Here is an 18,982-nt window from a genome sequence, read left to right on the forward strand (position 1 = left end):
CACTAGAATCTATCTGGTATCTTAATAGTAAATCATAGTCTTCCTAAACCATGGATAGTACTAGGTCACATACTATACCATACCATTGGTAAAACAAAAAAAAAAGACTACCTGTATGTTACAGTTTTAAAGTAAAGTCATTATACATGGGCGCCAAATTGTTTACTCAGGACAAAGTTATTGTGCAACAGTGCCATTTAGACATTGATAATCTATTGCTTTTACTCTCATTGTCAGAAATACATTAAGCCCCTTTCTATCTTAACCTCCCCCCCATCTCGGAGTGATTAAGAGACACTCAACCTTCTATTAACACCATTGTTCTGGAGGAGACTCCTCCCTTTCTGCCACTTGTCCCTCTCCTTTCAGGTGTTCCCTGGGCCACATACCCTTGATAAGATTTGTGCACAGGAGCATTGCTTTTAGTTGATGTTAGCTCCAACCTCACATAGACGTCTGCCTATTGCGTATTTTCTTATTGCTTTGGCTGAGGGTTGTGTCCCAAGCAGAAGATTGCATGGAGGACCTCAAAGCTTTTTCGTTGGACTCTTGTCTGGAAGGTTACGGACCTCTAGTGCAGGTGTCTCACCAGCCCTGCCTTCAACCGTCCATGGGTTCTCCAGGATTTACCATGACCCACTGTCTTACTCAGAACCCGATAAGAGCTTGTTGCCCAGGGGGTTACAACAGTTCGGGGGAGCTTCCAACATATCAGGATAACATAAGGGGTGCAGAATGGTATGGACATGGCCAGGACATGCATTATTCTTCATGTAAGTAGATAACCGTCACATATAAACAATAAATATATAAAGGCCATAGTAAATGCAACAAAGTTTTTTTATTCTTGCCGTTTCTTTATTTCTTAAAATTTTACTAAAAATGTATCTTTAGGTTTATGTAAATTAATATTTAATAATTTGTAGATTAATGAGTAGTAATTTAGAAACAATTTAAATGGATAATTTTAAGTTTTTTCTCTATTAATTATTTATTCATTATACTGTATGTCAAAGTATAACATATCATCTTTTTTTAACAAATAATACTTTTTGGATTTTATAAAAATTAAATTCATCAAGATTTAAAAAACAAAAATGTTCCTCCCCTAGTCGTGATTTATAATAATATTAATACCAATCGCTTATTTTTGGATAATCCAAAGTGACAACTACAATTCCAAGTGACAACTAAAGCTAATGCTTTGCTAATCATAAAGTTAGAGTTTGTAATCAGAGTTCTATTGCCTTGGAATCGAAGGAATGCCCAGTATTCAAATACAAGGCATGTTTATTTTATATTTTATATAGTCTCAAAAACAGGTAGTGGAATTTTTTTCTATTGTATTATTATTTGCATATATTATATATAGAGAGAGATAACCAAGCAAACATAAAACAGGATTATATATGAGACAATTGCTTCTTTATCACTGTGTAGCTGTCTTCTTTTTTCTTTAGAAACTATTGTAGCAGCCCAATAACTGTTTATTTAACAAAATAAGCTATTGAAGGTGTTATCTTATCTCAACCCTTACTCCAATATTTGAATCAAGATGGCCCCATCAGACAGTCTACTCACTGACTATATAACTGTATTTAAACTCAGCCAGGCACAAAAAAATACAAAATACATTTTTCAATACATATAAAGTTAATTATCTATATTAACCTTTAATATTGTGCAAGGAAAAACATGATATGTGAATGGCAATTATGATAATGATAGTGTTTACTCCAGTGTAAGAAATTTTTAAGATATTATTATGGGGTAAAAAAAATTAGGATCTGCTCGTTCTGTGGGCATTTTGTGTACCGAATACTATTTACTATATATATATATATATATATATATATATATATATATATATATTTAGTAAAGATATAAATATATATAATAAAAATCTAAAATGCATTTTCTGGCATGAATAAATATGGTATTTATGAACCGTATTGCTAGAAAAAAAGTTTTCTGATAACTGTCTAGGTATAACAGTTAAAAAGCTAGCAAACAAAATATTAGTAATTTTATATTTTTTTTATTTTGACTATATCTAATTATATTTTTATTTCACATACTTTTAATTACATTTTGCACATTTGATATGCTTTTGGGTAAAAGTGACAAAATAAACATATGCTTGCAAAAAATACCATGAATTAATTACCCCCTAGGTTTAATACCTTTTTTATTGTTGTTGAAATGTGACAATTAGGTTTAATGCAGCTGTGCAGTAAATTTCTATTTTTTACTTATTTTTTTGTCTTGAATAATGTATATTGCATGAAAGTGTTAATGTTAAATGTAAATTTGAAATTGGTGGCCAGTCAGGTTATGAATATATTATTTATTAAATATTGGTATATTTGTTTTTTCTTTTGTTAAACATTTTACGCTTTAAGGAAAAATAAAATATTAAAATAATACTAAAATAATAATAAAGTATAATTATATATTAAATACTATAAATGCAAGAAAATATTTAGGAATCTTTGTTTTATTTTTTTCTTGCTTATTACATATTGTATTAAAGTATTTTCTGCCTTAAAAGGTAAATATAAGATTGGTGTTTACTTATCTTATATAACATAATATTGTTTGCCTTTCAGTTTCCAGAATACTTACACCTTCAGGATTTAACGTACCACCTTCTAGCTGTCTGGGATACATCAGTGAAGGAGCCAAAACCTCCCTATACCTGCAACACACGTCCAAGAGAAAAAGAAGAGTTCTTTTTTCCCAGGCCCAAGTATATGAGCTTGAGAAAAGATTTGAGCAGCAGAAATATCTTACAGCCCCAGAGAGAGAACAGCTAGCAAAACATATTCACCTGACCCCCAACCAGGTGAAAATCTGGTTTCAGAACCATCGCTACAAAATGAAAAGACAAGCCAAAAATCGGGATCATCCGGCAGAGGAAGGAACCAAACCCTACAGCATGGACTCCGAGGAGGTCAAGGTGACCTGCAATAGTCCGTGCACTTCCATGGAAGATTATAATGATGTGAAGATGGACTACAAAGCCTCCATCCAAGAACAACAACTCCAGGGTCATAATCTGTTCTTGGGGCAGGACTATCTTAGCTCACCTTCAGATATCCATGAATTTGATAAAACTGCCCGAAATATTGTTTTTAAACCTTGGTGACAACCAACAGAAACTCCTTTTTCTTTACTCTGGCCATAAAACATTCTGCTAAACATTTACTGCCATTTGAACATTTAATATGAAAAATTTGTAGAATTAAGTAAAAGAATCACACTTATACAATATACAGACCAAAGCATTTGGTATTACAAAGGACAAATAAAATATGCCTTAATCACAATGAACACTTATGGCACCTTCATGCTAAAAAAGGGTTTGCAAAAAATCTGACTCATCCAGTAAAACATGGAAACTAAAATACATTTTATTAATATATACTTAAGTGTAAATAGGTAATTATGTCTCCTACAATCTGATTTTTTTTTTCAAGACAGGAGGATTTGTTGCATTTTAAATAAGGAAACTAATGTATTACGGGGATACAACGTTTTCTCTAGAACATTACATTTTAGTTTTGATAATGCTTTTAGCTCTTACATTATTATTTCCTATTTTTTCTGTTGCTTTTTATTCAGTAGATTATTGCCTGCCATTTAAATATGATAAGTTACAAAGTCTATAGCTGAAATGATGGCATTTTAGATGCAAAGTGTTCTAGCTCATGGACTTTAAACATATTCAGTTTTGTATTTGGGTTTCTATTACTTTTCAAGCCATTTGTTATTCTACTCAGCACAAAAGTACATAAATACCTGGGTTATTCTAAACACTTATCAACATAAAAATCTAATACTTGGTAGCTTTGGTAAACATGACCCACTATAGTATTAACACAAATGTGAAGGTTTTCTGTTTTTAACACACTTTTATGGTACTTTTTAGCACTTGGGCCAATGAGCCCTTAGAGTACAAAACAAAATTTAACAGTACTCAAGAATTTTTTTTTTTAAATATTATTGTTATTATTTGCTTTTGTTATATTTATTTTTAACAATATTTTATCCGATGTGCATGTTTATTCAAAATAGTTTGTAAAATTGTTTTAACATTTAGGATTTTATAGGGTATTTAATTTTTGTTTTTCAGTTCTAAAAGCATTATTGCTCAAGACTTAAGGTTCATTTGTCTTCAGTTGCAAGCAATATTTGTATTGTATTTATTTTTTATTTTCTTGCCATTTAAATGCTTAGATCTGAAAAGAATGCTAAAAAATCCATATTTAGATTACATGTATGGAGTTTCCTTTTTTTCTTCATATCTCTTGTTTAATAAATGTATGTTTTGATTTCATCCTCTTGGAGATTGTTTATTTAAAAAGCTGTATATACATTTTTACATACAGGGAAAAAAACCTCAAGTTATTTTTACCTAAATATAATTTATGTTATCATGTATGTTCATCTAGTCTAATAATATTACTATTATTTTTAAATATATGAGTTTTTGATAAATTTATTGTTTATATCATATCATATATATATCTATATATTATTATATATATGAATATAGCACAATCGTCTCCTGTGACACTTTAGAATCTAATTGATCCAACAAGGGTGGGCAGTATATCATAGGTAGTGCAACACAATTAAGGTTCCAAAGGCATCATTGTAAAGCAAAATATAAAGGGAAGGGCAATTTTTAATATTTACCATTTTTTTACTATTTTTTAAGTGGTAATATATTTTAAACAACATTTATTTATAACCCAAATAATTAGTGAGTGTACGACCCCTACAATTTGGATACCAGAATTGGAATTTGGGTAATATATTTGTAATATCAATTCACAAAGTATTATATTATATATAATAGTATCTAAGTGTGGCAGATGATAATGCCAAAAATAGGGGTTTCTTTATCTCTGATTACATCATATACAGACTATACTTCTAGTTTTCAGAAACATTGTTTACCCTAAATTAAGTTCAATACCATCAAATACATGACAATAGCTCCCGTTTCAATTTTGTTTTATAGATATTTTTTACCTTTTTTTAAAATTCTAATTTATTGCTATTTTTAGATTTTACTGTATGACTTTACCTTAGAGTTGGCATAGCTCAACACAACACATGTTTTTTTTAATATTTGGATATTGATTGACCGGTGAGAAAAAAAACCTTTGTCAAAGGAATAGAAGGTTTTAAAATGTACACTTGTTCCTTTGACAGCTATCAAAAAAAGAATTTCTATTTCATTGGAAAGATATCCTTTTGCTGCTTGTTAAAGCAGAACTAAACAGTAAAAAAATTGTGTGCAGGCAGGTTGTAATAAATAAACTTACCTGGCTGTTAGCAAATATTTTATAACATGTACCTGTCCTTGCTCCATCATGGGCATCTTTCCCTTGCCTTCTTCTTCTAAGTTCAAATCCTAATTGACCTGGCCCAAATGATGTAACTCCTGCGCATCTATGTCTTTCTCAGCAGTTTGGGGTATGCTGGGATAGCCAGCCTGCTAAATGAACGTTCCCCAAAAGATTATGAACAGGTACGTAAGTTTGTGTTGTTGCAGAAGGGACATTGTCTGTCCCTTCTGCAACAAATGACATGTCTGCTTACTATATCTTTTTATGAATAGTTCTGCTTTAGCTGTACAGACCATCATGTCATTGGAAATATCCCTAATAAGACACAGCCTTCACTCTTTTTTGCAGAAAAACAAATGATCAGAAAATCAGCCCATTTATGGAGAGCTTTTAACGCTCTCAATGATATACTTCCACAAAAATTTCAAGTGTTTCTTTGAGTAATAACATTATCCATATTTTCATTTATCTTTACAAGATATTATTCATGAGTTTATAAATGTACACATAAGTAGTGAATGTAGGCAATGCTGTACTGAACCTGCACTGTAATATTCGGAATACATAAAAATATATAAAGTGATAGTAGTTTTTTTTTTTATTGTGGCACATATGATATCAATATGAAAAGAATTGAATGGAGTTTCTATGAGATTGCATATACAGCTGACTGCAAGTGGATCTTAATTACGCTCATTTTAGATCGTTACTTGGATTTTCTGTTTATGTTTCATGATTGAGAAGGCACATTTTTCTTGTTGTGACTGAACAAGACTAAAGTTACCATGAACCAGCTATGCCTCCTGGACCAATAGGCAGACAAAAGCTTCAAAACCAAGTCCCAAAGATACTAGGTTGACAAAATACACAATACTCATGAGGTATGGGTGTTAAAAGAACAAAATGGAGGCACCAGAAGTGTCAAATGCTTGCTGAGAGGCCAGTTGATGGCAATGAGGCCAACCTGTTTGGATATTTGACAGGTGGTACAAATGTAATGGGGGATGAGTGGAGAAATATAGTAAAGAAGGAAAAGGTAGTGGGAAAGAAAGGAGTAGTACAAGAGGGGGGATTGTGTTGGAAGAAAGGGGTAGTACATGAGGGTCACTAAAAGATAAGAATATGGGCATTACACAAAGGCATTGGAGGGAGCAGAGAATACATAACTTGCACTACAAAGAATGGGGTATCACCTCCTTGCTAAAAAATGTTATCCCATCACTACATATAAAAGAATCAAAGCTATATAGATATTGATTATACAGGTAGTTGATTAGCTTAAGAATCACAGCCATCAATGAGGCACTGAGACATCTTTTTTGTCATGCATGACAATATGGCTTATGAAATAAACAGGAATACTAAAGCAATAGTTATACATTTGCCTTTCCAATTTATCAGCAACAAAAGTCTTCAAAAAACACCCTGGTATTAAATAATATTACTATTCTGAATATTAATGTAATTGAAATTATCATTGATGACACTGATATACTTAACAAGGGTGGCTTCTGGAATGATAAGTTTGGCAACACAGATAAGGCAAGAACTCAAAGGCACATTATATAGTAGACTCTCCACTATCTGACTCGCGACTATCCTCCATACTATCCGGCCTAGTTAAAAAATAAATAAATAATTCTCCATATTAAAATGCCAGAGCGTTGCGGGCGGGCGTCTGCTGGGCTCCCCCTGCATGGCGCAAGTTGAGCACGGATCGTCCCTGCTGCCTGCTCTTCACTTCCCCGGTTGTGAGTCGGATGTCGGCAGGGTGCGGAGTGCTGGCCTGCGGAAGTGAGTACTGTATTTATAGAACTCTGGCCTATCCAGCTTTTTGTTATCCGGCCTGCCCCTCCGCCACATTAGGCCAGATTGTCCAGAGTCTACTGTATCTGGAAAAAAGATAACAATCATGTATTGGTACAATTTCCAACTGAAGCACAGTAATCAAACCAAACCGCCAAATGTGCAAACCAGATTTTGATGTTTGCTATTGCAGAGACACAAGAATGAGGAAATGCCATGCAGCCGATAGGACCTCAGTGGAACCACATACCAGCCTTTAAGGCAATTGCCAGAATAAACCCGAATTAATCCTAACTAATTAAACAATAAACCAGTGTTTACTATGATTGCCACTTGTGAATATTCATGAGTCTTCAGTCAGGTCATTATTGATACCTGTACACCAAAGATTATTGTAATCTGCAACCTTTACAAACAGCTTTTGAACACTTCAGTTGAACAAAGGTAAACAAGTAGGTGGGATGGAATATTTAAACAACTATCCCAAGACTTATCTCTAAAGCTGTGGAAAATTGGGCCCCCCTACAGACATCAGATTGTTGAGGAAATAATCTTTTGTGATCGTTTCCAATGATAGATTAATGACCAAGCACTGTTCGCACAGCGCCGTTCTATTTAATATACAGGGAAGGGGGGGACAACGAGTGAGCAGCATTGGAATGCACAGGGGTGTTCCCAGTGACATTGAGGGACCACTGTACACTGGCAGCCCTGACCAGTTCTATGGTCAGGGGGGAGTACGAGCAGGAGGCACCCCACTGCATTGTCCTTCCTAAATCATCATGACAATGGTCATCCCCGCATGGTCTTCTAGTGTTCCACCATGGCGTATCGCTAAACGATATCGGGGGACCACTGTACACACTATAAATTTTCGTCTGTGATGATCATGATCACTCAGCTTGGACCACAAGTATCTAGCATGAGTATATTGCATTACCTGGCTGACCCCATAAACAGGTATGTGGGATTTTAATGTGTACATTGTAGTAACAGCAGACAGATACCATGCTAGGCTGCCATTAAAGAATACTATATTCATGTCTAAAAACTAAAATTTAACTCATGTTAAACTTGTAGGTACCAAAATTCTCTGCTCCATCCTACCATACTCAAAATAATAATGCTAGTTTTAACACGCAAAAAATACACAAATCAATACTTATTAGGAATCCATGTCCTTGTAATAAAGCCTACGTTGCCAGTAAACATACGTTACAACACAAAATTAAATAATGTATGGCCATTCCAATGAAATCAACATTCTGGCGACAATACAGTCCCCCATGCAACAACCATATTTCTCTCCAGAAATTGTCACGGCCTACGCAGGCTGCAAGGCATAAAAGAACTGCAACCCTGAGAGCAGGTAATGGATGGGAGTTGTCGCTCCCGGCTGATTAATGATGATTTAGTCTCTGATTTTTGTTTTATGAGAGCAAACATGAGAGAACGTTCTGCAATTATTTCCCAATTGGCATCCCGCAACAATGAGCACATACATCATAGGCCTGTATATTGCCTCATATAGGACAGTGCTGGCTCCAGGCCCGGCCTGCTCTCCAGCTCAGTGTAAACAGAATAAGCCACTGTGCCTCTGCTCCTTTCTTTACTTACACTGGAATGCACAAGCAGAAAAGAGCCCAAATTAAAGCTCCTTACTCAAGTCGAGCAGAAGCCAAATTTCCTGGTTGGCTCTTTAGTTTTTTTTCTTCTTCGCCTTATCAAAGTGAGCAAACTCCATTTGGAGATCTGAGTGACATCATGCCTGCCTAATACATGGAGATTTGGGTCAATATTGACTTGGTTGAAGATAGTGAAGTTGTCCAAAGCTTTCTTCTTAGATCAGGTCAGAGCCCGGCGCCAGGGTCCTTTACAGATTGGAAGGAACTTTCCTGACCTTGCTGGTGATGGTTCCCTGATAGCTGTTTGATCTTGTTTGTACAAATGTAGGATTAGTTGTGCAAACGTCACCCTTTCAATGCCAGGGTTGTTTCTTCAGGGGTACCTATATGTGTTCATCGAACAGTCATACTATGTGGATGTTGCTTATGATTTTGCATATCTCCCAATCTTCTGAGATAGAACGGAGGGACACCTTTTATAAAATAATGTTTAGGCAAAATAAAAAAAAACATTGCCACACTGATAACAAAAAAAAAAGTGCATGCTTTATGTTTAGGCTGAAGGATATCCAGCATTATTTAGCCCTTTCCGTCTCACTCTGAAGGTGGCCATACACTCGTTGATAGGTGGTAGTAATTGCTTACCTGGCACAAACTGTGCCACTCACCTCCATCATCTCCTACAGTGCTCCTATTGGATGCTGGTTGTTTGGAGCACTTCCCGTAAGTATGCATACATGTTCTTTTTATAGGCACAAACATATAACATCACAACATGCACAATAATCAGTTATAAGAACCAGATAATAGAGATTGTTTGTGTAAATTTTAGGCCCACATGGGTACTCTTAATCGGATCCTTTCATTAAGCACTCCCAATTAAAAATTCAGATCAATCAAATGTTGTTGTCAGCAGGCAGTAGCCTAGATCAATTTGTTTTTGATTGTTTCATTAAAAATGTATTACATCCAAGCAATTTGTTTAATTGTTGTTTTTGTCTTGTACTTCTCTTTTTATGAGTATAAAGGCTGACAACTCCCCCCCCCCACTAATTTTCTAAATACTTGTTTCCGCCATATGCTATTACTGCTAATGTTATTATTAGTATTATTATTATTAATTACCAGGATTTATATAGTGCCAACATATCACACAGCGCTGTACATTAAAAAGGGGTTGCAAATGACCAAAGAGCTTACAATCTAGAAGGTGGGGGAATTAACACACAATAGAAGGGGAAATATGTAGTGGTGGGAAGTAGTGACAGTTTCAAAAGACAGAAGAAGACGAATAGGCAAGTTTTAAAAAAATGGGTTTTGAGGGCTCTTTTAAATGAGCATAAACTAGGAGCAAGCCGAATATGATAATTCCAGAGAGTCGGGGCAGCTCTAGAGAAGTCTTGGAGCATGTGATGTGGTTATAAGTGAGGAAGTCAGTTATAGATCATCAGAGGAGCAGAGAGAGCAGTAGTTTTTGGGGGAGTATTTTTTTTACCAGGTCAGAAAGGTAAATGGGACAGGAACTGTGTATGGATTTGAAGGCAAAGCACAGGAGCTTGAATTTGATTCTCAGGTGAAATGGAAGCCAATGAGGAAAACTGCAAAGAGATGCAGCAGAAGAGGAGCGGTGAGAAGGATGGAGGAGTCTGGCTGCAGCATTCATAATAGATTGTAAAGGATAGAGTCGGGTTAGTGGAATACCAAGAAGGAGGTTACAGTAGTCCAGGCGAGAGATGATAAGAGCATGTACAAGGAGTTTGGTGGTCTCTGGGGACAGGTAGGGCAGGCTTTGGAGATGTTGCGCAGGCGAAGGTGACCTGGAAATGTTCTGAATATGGGGGGTAAATGAAAGGGCAGAGTCAAAGGTGACACCAAGACAACGTGCCTGAGGAGGGGGGACGACGAAGAAGAACAGTGTTGTTAACAGTTAGGGATATGTCAGGGGGAGATTTGGAATATTACACATTATATTATGGAATGTTACTGCAGCTTATTTTTCACTACCAATTCAGCAGTGTCTGGTTTCCAGATTGGGACAACAATGAACCATTCAAGGCTGTGTGATAGGTTTACAAAAAAGAAAAAAACTGGGAGACAAGATCAGGGACAGAGAATGTTGTCACACTATAACAAGAAGAACCTGAAAACAGATGGTAAACCCCCTTCAGTTACAGACCACCCTCAATGCAGACCTCCTGAGAGCAGACCCCCACTTTGTAGACCCCCTCAGTGACAGAGTCCCACAATGCAGAATGCCCTGATTTACACACCACCATAATGACCTCTTCTGCAGGGACAGACATCCCCACTAGTACAGACTCCCCTCTGTTGCACACCCCTCTCGGTGACAGACCTTCTCAGTGCAGATTCCTTCAGTGCAGACCCCCATTTCCTTTAGAGCTGACTCCTGTGCAGGACCCACTCTATGCAAACTCCCATCATGGCAAACTCCCCTCAGTGCAGATTTCCCCCAGTACAAATCCCCTCGATTTACAGACCCCTCCCAGTAAAGGCCATCCTCAGTGACTTAGCCACCTGTTCTTTCTTTACCACATTGACACTGACATATGAAGCTGCAGTAGGATGGGCAAAGACTGGTGGGTGATGCTGGGTATTGTATGGAGACCCACGGTAGGTGGGCATCCCAGTTAGAATTGCTGTGGGTACCTGCCCCTACCACCTGGCAATTTCTGCCCATTGTGCCATCCAACAGCAATGGAGGCATGTCCAATTGGCCCTATATGTTTATGGAAAGCTTTTCTATAAGCGGTAAAAAAAGATTAAAAAAAAATTAATGATTGGTTCTAAATAACTTCTTTCACATGTTTTACCAGAAAAAAAACAACAAAAGACGAAGGCCTTTAAAAACTGTAATTCCTCTTTAAATAGTTTCCAATCCACCTCTTCTCCTTTCCACTTATGGCACAGTTCTCAAAGAAAAACACACTTATGAGAGACTGATGTAATCGCTTGGGCTACAATTAAAAAGGAAGACAGACGGTTTATCGGTAGGCACAGCTCACTTTGAACCAGCAACAATTTAGGAATCTGTAGAATATTTTGGGAGAGAGGGTACATTAAAGTTAGGATTACCCATGATGCAACTGACAGTAAATAGAAGATCATACATTCTGCACAGTCGACAGAGTCAGCTGTGAACTTTAGATTTTCAATGTGTCCAGTTGGAAGTTACATTAGTGAAAAAGATTTTAATGGTAACATATAAAAAAGATAACAGATCAATAAAAAAAACAAGGTTTAAACATTTGGAGGAATGTGAAACCCCATTAAACATTTACAGAAGTAGCAAATATACATTTAAAATAAATAACACAGCAAGTCGTTGAAGCAAAATAATAAAAATATATCTTTAACTTTACATCAACATTGTCAGCATTTGGTGCAAAGTGAGCCACCAAAAACAACCCACTGGTTATTGTGCATTCCCCTAGGGAGTGATGAACCCAGTCTAATCACCCTTCCATAATGAAACTATGCACATCTGCACCACACTCTTACCTATATATTATACCTTCCTTATTCTTCCCCCTTTGAATTTCTGGTAATCATTTAGAAAGCATTAAATGCTGGAAATGCCATGCTACACACCCAAGATAAACAGCCACTACAGCAGCCATTCTCAATCAGGGTTCCGTAGAACCTTGAGGTTCCTCTGGAGGTAGCCAGGGGTTCGTTAAGCTGTTGCTGACCGTCCCCCCATCTAATAGTGTCTGTATAGTTTAAGGATTGAATTTATACTACAACAGTAAGGCAGAGTACACTTGTCAAATTATTTGCACCCGATAATCTTATATGTGTACAGCAGTCCCCTGATATTGTTCATTGATCCATCCTGGTGGATCAATAAACAGCTGATCTGGAATGACCTCTGTCCATTGCTATGGAGGAGAGCACAGCAGGGTATGGAGGAGAGCACAGCATAGAACAGAACAGCATTGTATGTATAGCACTTGTTTTTTAATCTGAAACAAAAGATTGTTTCCAGTGACAGTAAACCTATGTGTGGGCAAAAGCCTTAAGCTACGTATACACTTGCGATGCTTCTCGTCCGATAATCGTCTCAGGGCCGATATCGGAAGAGAATCTGGTGTGTGTACATCACCTGACGTAAGATCGTAATGGAAGCGATGGGGGAGAGTGCGTTGCCGGGTGCTGCTCCGTCGTTCACCCCCTCCCCTCTCCATAGAGTAGAACAGTGCTGTATGTACATGGCTCGTTCATGCATCGTGCAGTCCTTAGTCGTTGGAAAGGATCGTGAAAGATCCTTTTTTAACGACAGTTATTGCACGTTTCTACCCAGCTTTAGCAAGGCACATTGACCATCAAGGTAAAGAGATTGTTTCCAATTAATTTATTTCAGCAGGGGGTTCCGAAGACCTCAATATTGTATTTTAGAGGTTCCTCTTGGGTAAAAGGTTGAGAAAGGTTGCACTACACATAGATATACACAGTCTTCTTCAGGCACAGAAACCAAGTTTCATAGGCAATCTCATATCAATCAAGGCAAGATGATACCATCATCTACATTACATTGATTAGATTAATATCAATACTTGAAAAGCACAATATTGAAATAAGAAGGCCTGACATTGTACTTGCTAAACATTGTTTGTTTTTCTTCTAGTGGAATACAAACCATTCTACAATATTATAAAATTAGAATATATGATAAAAATATTAAGGATTTATAAAATTAAGGATAGTAAAAAAAGTACAGTAAAAAAACATTAAAGTGGTAAATCCAACTACAGATATCTAGGCTGGGAACATAAACACTAAACTGCTGATGCCGAAACACCTGGAATTTGCAGTCACATAACATAGGAAATCTTGTTCTGTAAACTAGTATTGATAGTTATAAATTGATCTTGGTCGCTGCCATTTTTTTTGCTGTAATACCATTAGAAATTAAGTTTATATGTACACATGCTAATTTTTTGCTAAAGGCAACCACGACCATTCAGCTTTACATTTTTAGGAACCCAATCCAACCAACATCATATTCCATGTACTTAGACAGTAATATCTTGCAAGATTTGGACTGTGCAGCAATCCTACCAAAAGGATGCATTTGATTCTTGATACTATTTTATTTGCATTAACAGTGATTCTTTCCAGCATAAACTTTTAGGATTCTATTAATAAAGCATTAAATCTGACATTCACTGAAACATTCCCTGGTGGAGAATCTTCCAGGTCCATATGTTTCAATGGCAATAACTCCACCAGGGAATATTTCAGTGAATGTCAGATGTACTGCTTTATATGTTAAATGCAAACATTGACCAAACAAATGAGAAGTTTTCAGTATAATTGAAAGTCCACATTTGTACCTTGTCTTTTACATGTTTTCCATAAGTTACCTGACATCACTTTATGGGTGAGGCAGGAGGCTCGGTGAGCATAGGAATTTTATATATGGCTCTTCCTTGTGTGAAATGTGATTTTATTATATGAATTAGATAATATTGATATATAATTTGATTGATATTTGATTTAGTTTCTACCATATTGTAATAAATTAAAAATATTTTGTCTAATTGAAATTATAGTATTATTATTGTATATCCTGCTTTTTTCCCCCAAATTGTTGGTAAAATCCAAGGTTATGTTTACATGTATTATGCTGAGCTAACTCACGTCAGCATTCTAGAAGACGTCTGCTCTGATCCTAATCATCGTTTTGCCGTTTCGGAAGATTGTACATTTTATCATCGTTTAGAACCTGCAACCTTCTTAGTCTGAGAGCTATTTTAAACTTGTTATTTATTTGTTGTTTATTGCCTTCACAGACATTACATGGCGAACAATTGAGGCTCCTTTCCCATGTACTCAGAACCAGCACACCCTAATGATGTCAAAAGGCCATTCCAGCAGTGACATTTCTTTGGTGTACGCACAAACACGCAGGGTTCAGACATCTACATATGTGTGTGCGTGTTTGGTTAACTACTGTTATGTTAGGCTGCTTGGCAACAGAGCTGGAGCGTGACCAATAAGAGTGGGCAGGGGAGCGAGAAGAGACGATAAACAGAGACGTAGGGTGAGCTATGACCACTTATAGCAGGGAGCCACCATACATTGTCATGGAAACCCTGAGAGTGCTAGAGGGGGAAGAGGGCTGGAACGTATATAGAACAGAGCAGGGGACAACAGGTGAATGCACATAGCAGACAAGGTCTAGAGCTACAATCCAGATGAAAAGAAATGAGACAGTAGACTAGGCAGGCAGTACAAAAAAGTGGCTCGTTTTAGGGTGGTTGCTGAGATGCCTCCTGCAGCTTTCACGGCTTGGTCTTACCTCCATGAGTATGAGCAGTCTGCAAGATCTGGTGGTCAGACGTCAGCCCATTGAACCATCTTTTAAAGCTGATTTCCAGGCAATCAATCACACAATGGAACATTTATTTATGTATTTTTGTGTTGTCCCTGGTATGGTTTTTGTGTGCCACTGACGATGGAGGGTGCTGTTCCCCTATGGGTCAGCTCTGAAGTCTGTAAAGTGCTCTGGCCTTATGGTCGAGCGTTCTCCCTTACTGGAAATCTCTCTTTGGGTGATCTCACACTCTTGCAATAATTATCGTTATAAAACGAACAATTACGACGATTATGCACTGGTATATTTGAAAGATCGTATTGTGCACAATTCTGTACATGCTGTAATGATACGATCGTTCAAATATAATCCACCAATAGTGTACACACGCTAGATACAATTGTTTGAACGATGCAGGAAGTGAAATGTAAAGGAGAAAGTGTATTGCAGAAACATGCACGATCACTGAACGACTGTACACACGATAGATAGTGAATGATTGTATCCGCCGTGACGGTCGTTCATTTCCAACATCAATCCTCATTCGTCGGCGTCGTTGGTCACCTTTTTTGTTGAACGATTTTCGGCCGATCGGTCGTTCGTTCCAACGATAATTATTGGAAGTGTGTACGCAGCTTAAGCCTAGTATCTGGTGGGTGAGCTTTGGCCTACCCACAGCAAACAGAACCTGCCTGATCTCGGTCAGGTTGGCTAGTAAGTCCACTAGGCTTTGGCTGGGAGGTCTTAGTACCTGGACCCCTGTCAGGAGCTTAATGCCCCAGGGGGTCTGGGAAATCTGGGTAGCCCTTCTTATTTAGAGAAGGAATCACAATAGCACCCCAGTGCCTGTTTATTTGTGGTGTGTTTTTGCACATTTACTTTTTTTCCGAGCATCCGGCGTTTTTGTTTAGAGAATTGGGATATGAGAATACATATTGAGAATTGAGAATACATATGAATCATTATAGCCTATACAGGACTTGTATATCTAGCATGTGAGATTTACGTGGCCCTGACCAGCCAGGTTGGTGACCTAACTTTCCTCAACCAATTGGGGTAAAATACAAATTCTGCATTGCTGACCAAGCAATGTCCACATGGGGGAGGTGTATAGGCAGACACTGTTTTTTTCCTATGTGCACAATTATTGTCTGTGAAGGTTCTCATTTATCCTGGTCATTATATATCTAGTGATTGGCCACATATAAGGAAATTGAGCACATTCAATTAGACATAGTTGATGAAGTTTCACAGCTGCTTTATCAACTGATGAAGCGGCATGGAAAGCAGTGAAACTTGCATTGCAAGAAAAAGTTCAGTTGAATGCGACTAATTACTACTACATACTGTATATTGTCCAATTAAAGAGGAACGCCTTTACTTTTGAAGAACCCTTGATCCCCTAATTCATATACAGTTCTTTCTGGCGTGGATGGGACAGCAGGCACAGCCATCCCCCTCATGTCACTCGATTTCACACACACAGATGGAAGGGGAGGGGTCCTCTCAAGAAAAAATAAACAATTTCAATAAATAAATAAAACTTTTTTCATTATATAAAAGGGTTTTTTAAAGTCAAAAAGAAAAAAATAATAATAGCAGATGGACAGGTAGTTACATTGTAAACTGTTTCGGTGGGGTTTTCAATTGTTTGGTGTATCCAACCTATTTTTTACTCAGTGCTTAAGTGCCTAAGTTATTAGTGTCATTCGAGTGTATATTCTGTGTTTAAAGCTGTTTACTCCAAGGGGACCTGATATTTAACTCTTCTGTGGATAGGAGTAAATTAGCAAAATATCATTCATGTATCATTGATAACATCAGGTAAAGTTGGTCATCATCAATGGAGGTCATCAAAGTGCACCTGTTCAAGACTCTCACATTCCCATGGACAAATTAATAGAAAGATAGATAGATGCCTTTGATATATACTTGAGGTCTCTTATGCTGTGTAATATAATGTACCTCATATGTTAATCATTTTCCATGGTGTCAAAGGGGAATGGAAGAAGCATTTTGCCTGCCTACCTTTTGGTCAGGTCAAGAGTAAAGCTTGCTGCCCGACAACATTTGGATATTACAAACCAGCATTTGCTCAATTTACATCTAGTATAAATGGGCTTTAAAATCAAGAGGTGCCCTTGCACAGTTGCAAATTTTGCTTCTAATGTTCTGATGATGACTCCCTCGATGACCTGGCCTCCGATTACCCAACCTAAACCCAATCAAAATGGTTTGGGATAAGATGAACCGCAGAGTGAAGGCCAAGCGGTCAACAAGTGCTCAGCAACTTCTTCAAGATTGTTGGAAATCCATTCAAGCCACCACCAACACAGTTGGTCAAATTATACAACACTTCATTTGAAGTTAAATATAGATATTGAACCACACCACCAGCCAAAATAGTATGTTTTGTTGAGGTGATATCAAAGCTGTCTCATCAGCATTTTATGATTAATATTAATAAATGCTCTTAAAAAATTATAGTATAAATGTCTCACATTTTTACTATATACTATTTTTACAAGGTCCCGTATCTACAGTATTTTGACTGCAATTGTGCAAGATGTGGAATTTTGAGATTCATTGAATGGACAGTACATTTGAGCAATACATTTGACTCCAAAGGTGCAGTTTGTATGCGCTACCTCCTTGCTGTACCTTAAAATAGATTTTGTATTTAATATACTTCCAACCCCTATATAATCCTTTTATCTAAAGCTGCTATTTGGCCTATAAATAAAAAGAAATTATAAGATTTTTGCCTCATTTATTATAATTTTGCATATCTCAAATCCCCAATGACATTTCTTGGATTAAGGGAACTGAGGTGTCCCTTTCCTACTCATTTATACTTTACTAGTAATGATTCATACAACATCAGACAAAATTGTCCAGAGAGTTTACATAAAGGTCTCTATCAGATAAACAATGATTTTTTGTTACACTGTAATTTACTTTACTTTTGGTTCAGTGTTTTTTTCCGTGTAAAGCTTTACCTATTGCAATGAAAACATTCTTGTACCAAATGTATCCTGAAGTGTTACAAAGTTACTGGTTAGATAAAACCATAAGGCCAACAAGTTCAAGCTTTCATCTTCCAGAGAGCATCTGGTCCTTTCATCTTCAATAATGCCAGTTTATCTAGATGAAGTAAGAACCTCCTGTAAAGTATACAGCAATTTCATTCAAAAGTAAATTCCAGTCCAGCTCGAACCTTTCCATTGAAAGTGAACCTGACAAGGGAAAAATATACGGGCTACCGACTTCTTAAGATGCTAGTTTTTCTAGCTCTTATCCTGGATTCAACATTTTCCAGTTACCAGCAAGAGAAAGTATGCATATCAGAAAATAAGTCAAAATGATACTTATAAGACGATCAGCATAACATCCAGGTAACTAGTATTTTCAGATAGCGAGGTCAGCATTGGCTGCCTCTAAAGGTTTGAGCAGGTTAACATAAAATACATCTATAAACATTTTATTTTTTAATTTTAAATTTGAATAGAATGGGGAAAGGTTGAAACCTGTCTGTTTACCACTATATGGCGTTCCATTAGAGGGATTTCCTCATATTTTCTATTCTTGCAAAAAACCTTTGACCAAGGAAAATATGCAACAAGGAAACAGTCAATAAAACGTTCCAGGTTCTAGTATTTCCCTACTTAACCTAATGTGAGTTGTAATCCTCCCCCATGCCATTTTAACCACCTGAGCGTTACACTGAGGTCTAGATTTCTGTACCAAAAGTGATCCACTGTTTTTCATGAAATTTTTTTTTTAAATTGTAGACCTGTAACTTACAGAAATATGTCCGAACAAGGGTTCTAGTAGATATTTTGAATATAAAAAAT

General features: G+C 36.8%; 1 protein-coding gene across 1 annotated transcript; it reads left to right on the plus strand.

Moving 5' to 3' along the window:
* The first annotated feature begins 410 nt into the window (after positions 1–410).
* LOC140343648 (homeobox protein Nkx-2.4-like) lies at positions 411–4,281 on the plus strand. The gene is made up of 2 exons (XM_072430435.1): positions 411–773; positions 2,610–4,281. Exons 1-2 carry the CDS (start codon positions 518–520, stop codon positions 3,146–3,148), a joined length of 795 nt encoding a protein of 264 aa, XP_072286536.1. The 5' UTR covers positions 411–517; the 3' UTR covers positions 3,149–4,281.
* The last annotated feature ends 14,701 nt before the right edge of the window (positions 4,282–18,982 follow it).

The sequence above is a fragment of the Pyxicephalus adspersus genome, chromosome Z (assembly GCF_032062135.1).
Source record: "Pyxicephalus adspersus chromosome Z, UCB_Pads_2.0, whole genome shotgun sequence".
NCBI classification, from domain to species: domain Eukaryota; kingdom Metazoa; phylum Chordata; class Amphibia; order Anura; family Pyxicephalidae; genus Pyxicephalus; species Pyxicephalus adspersus.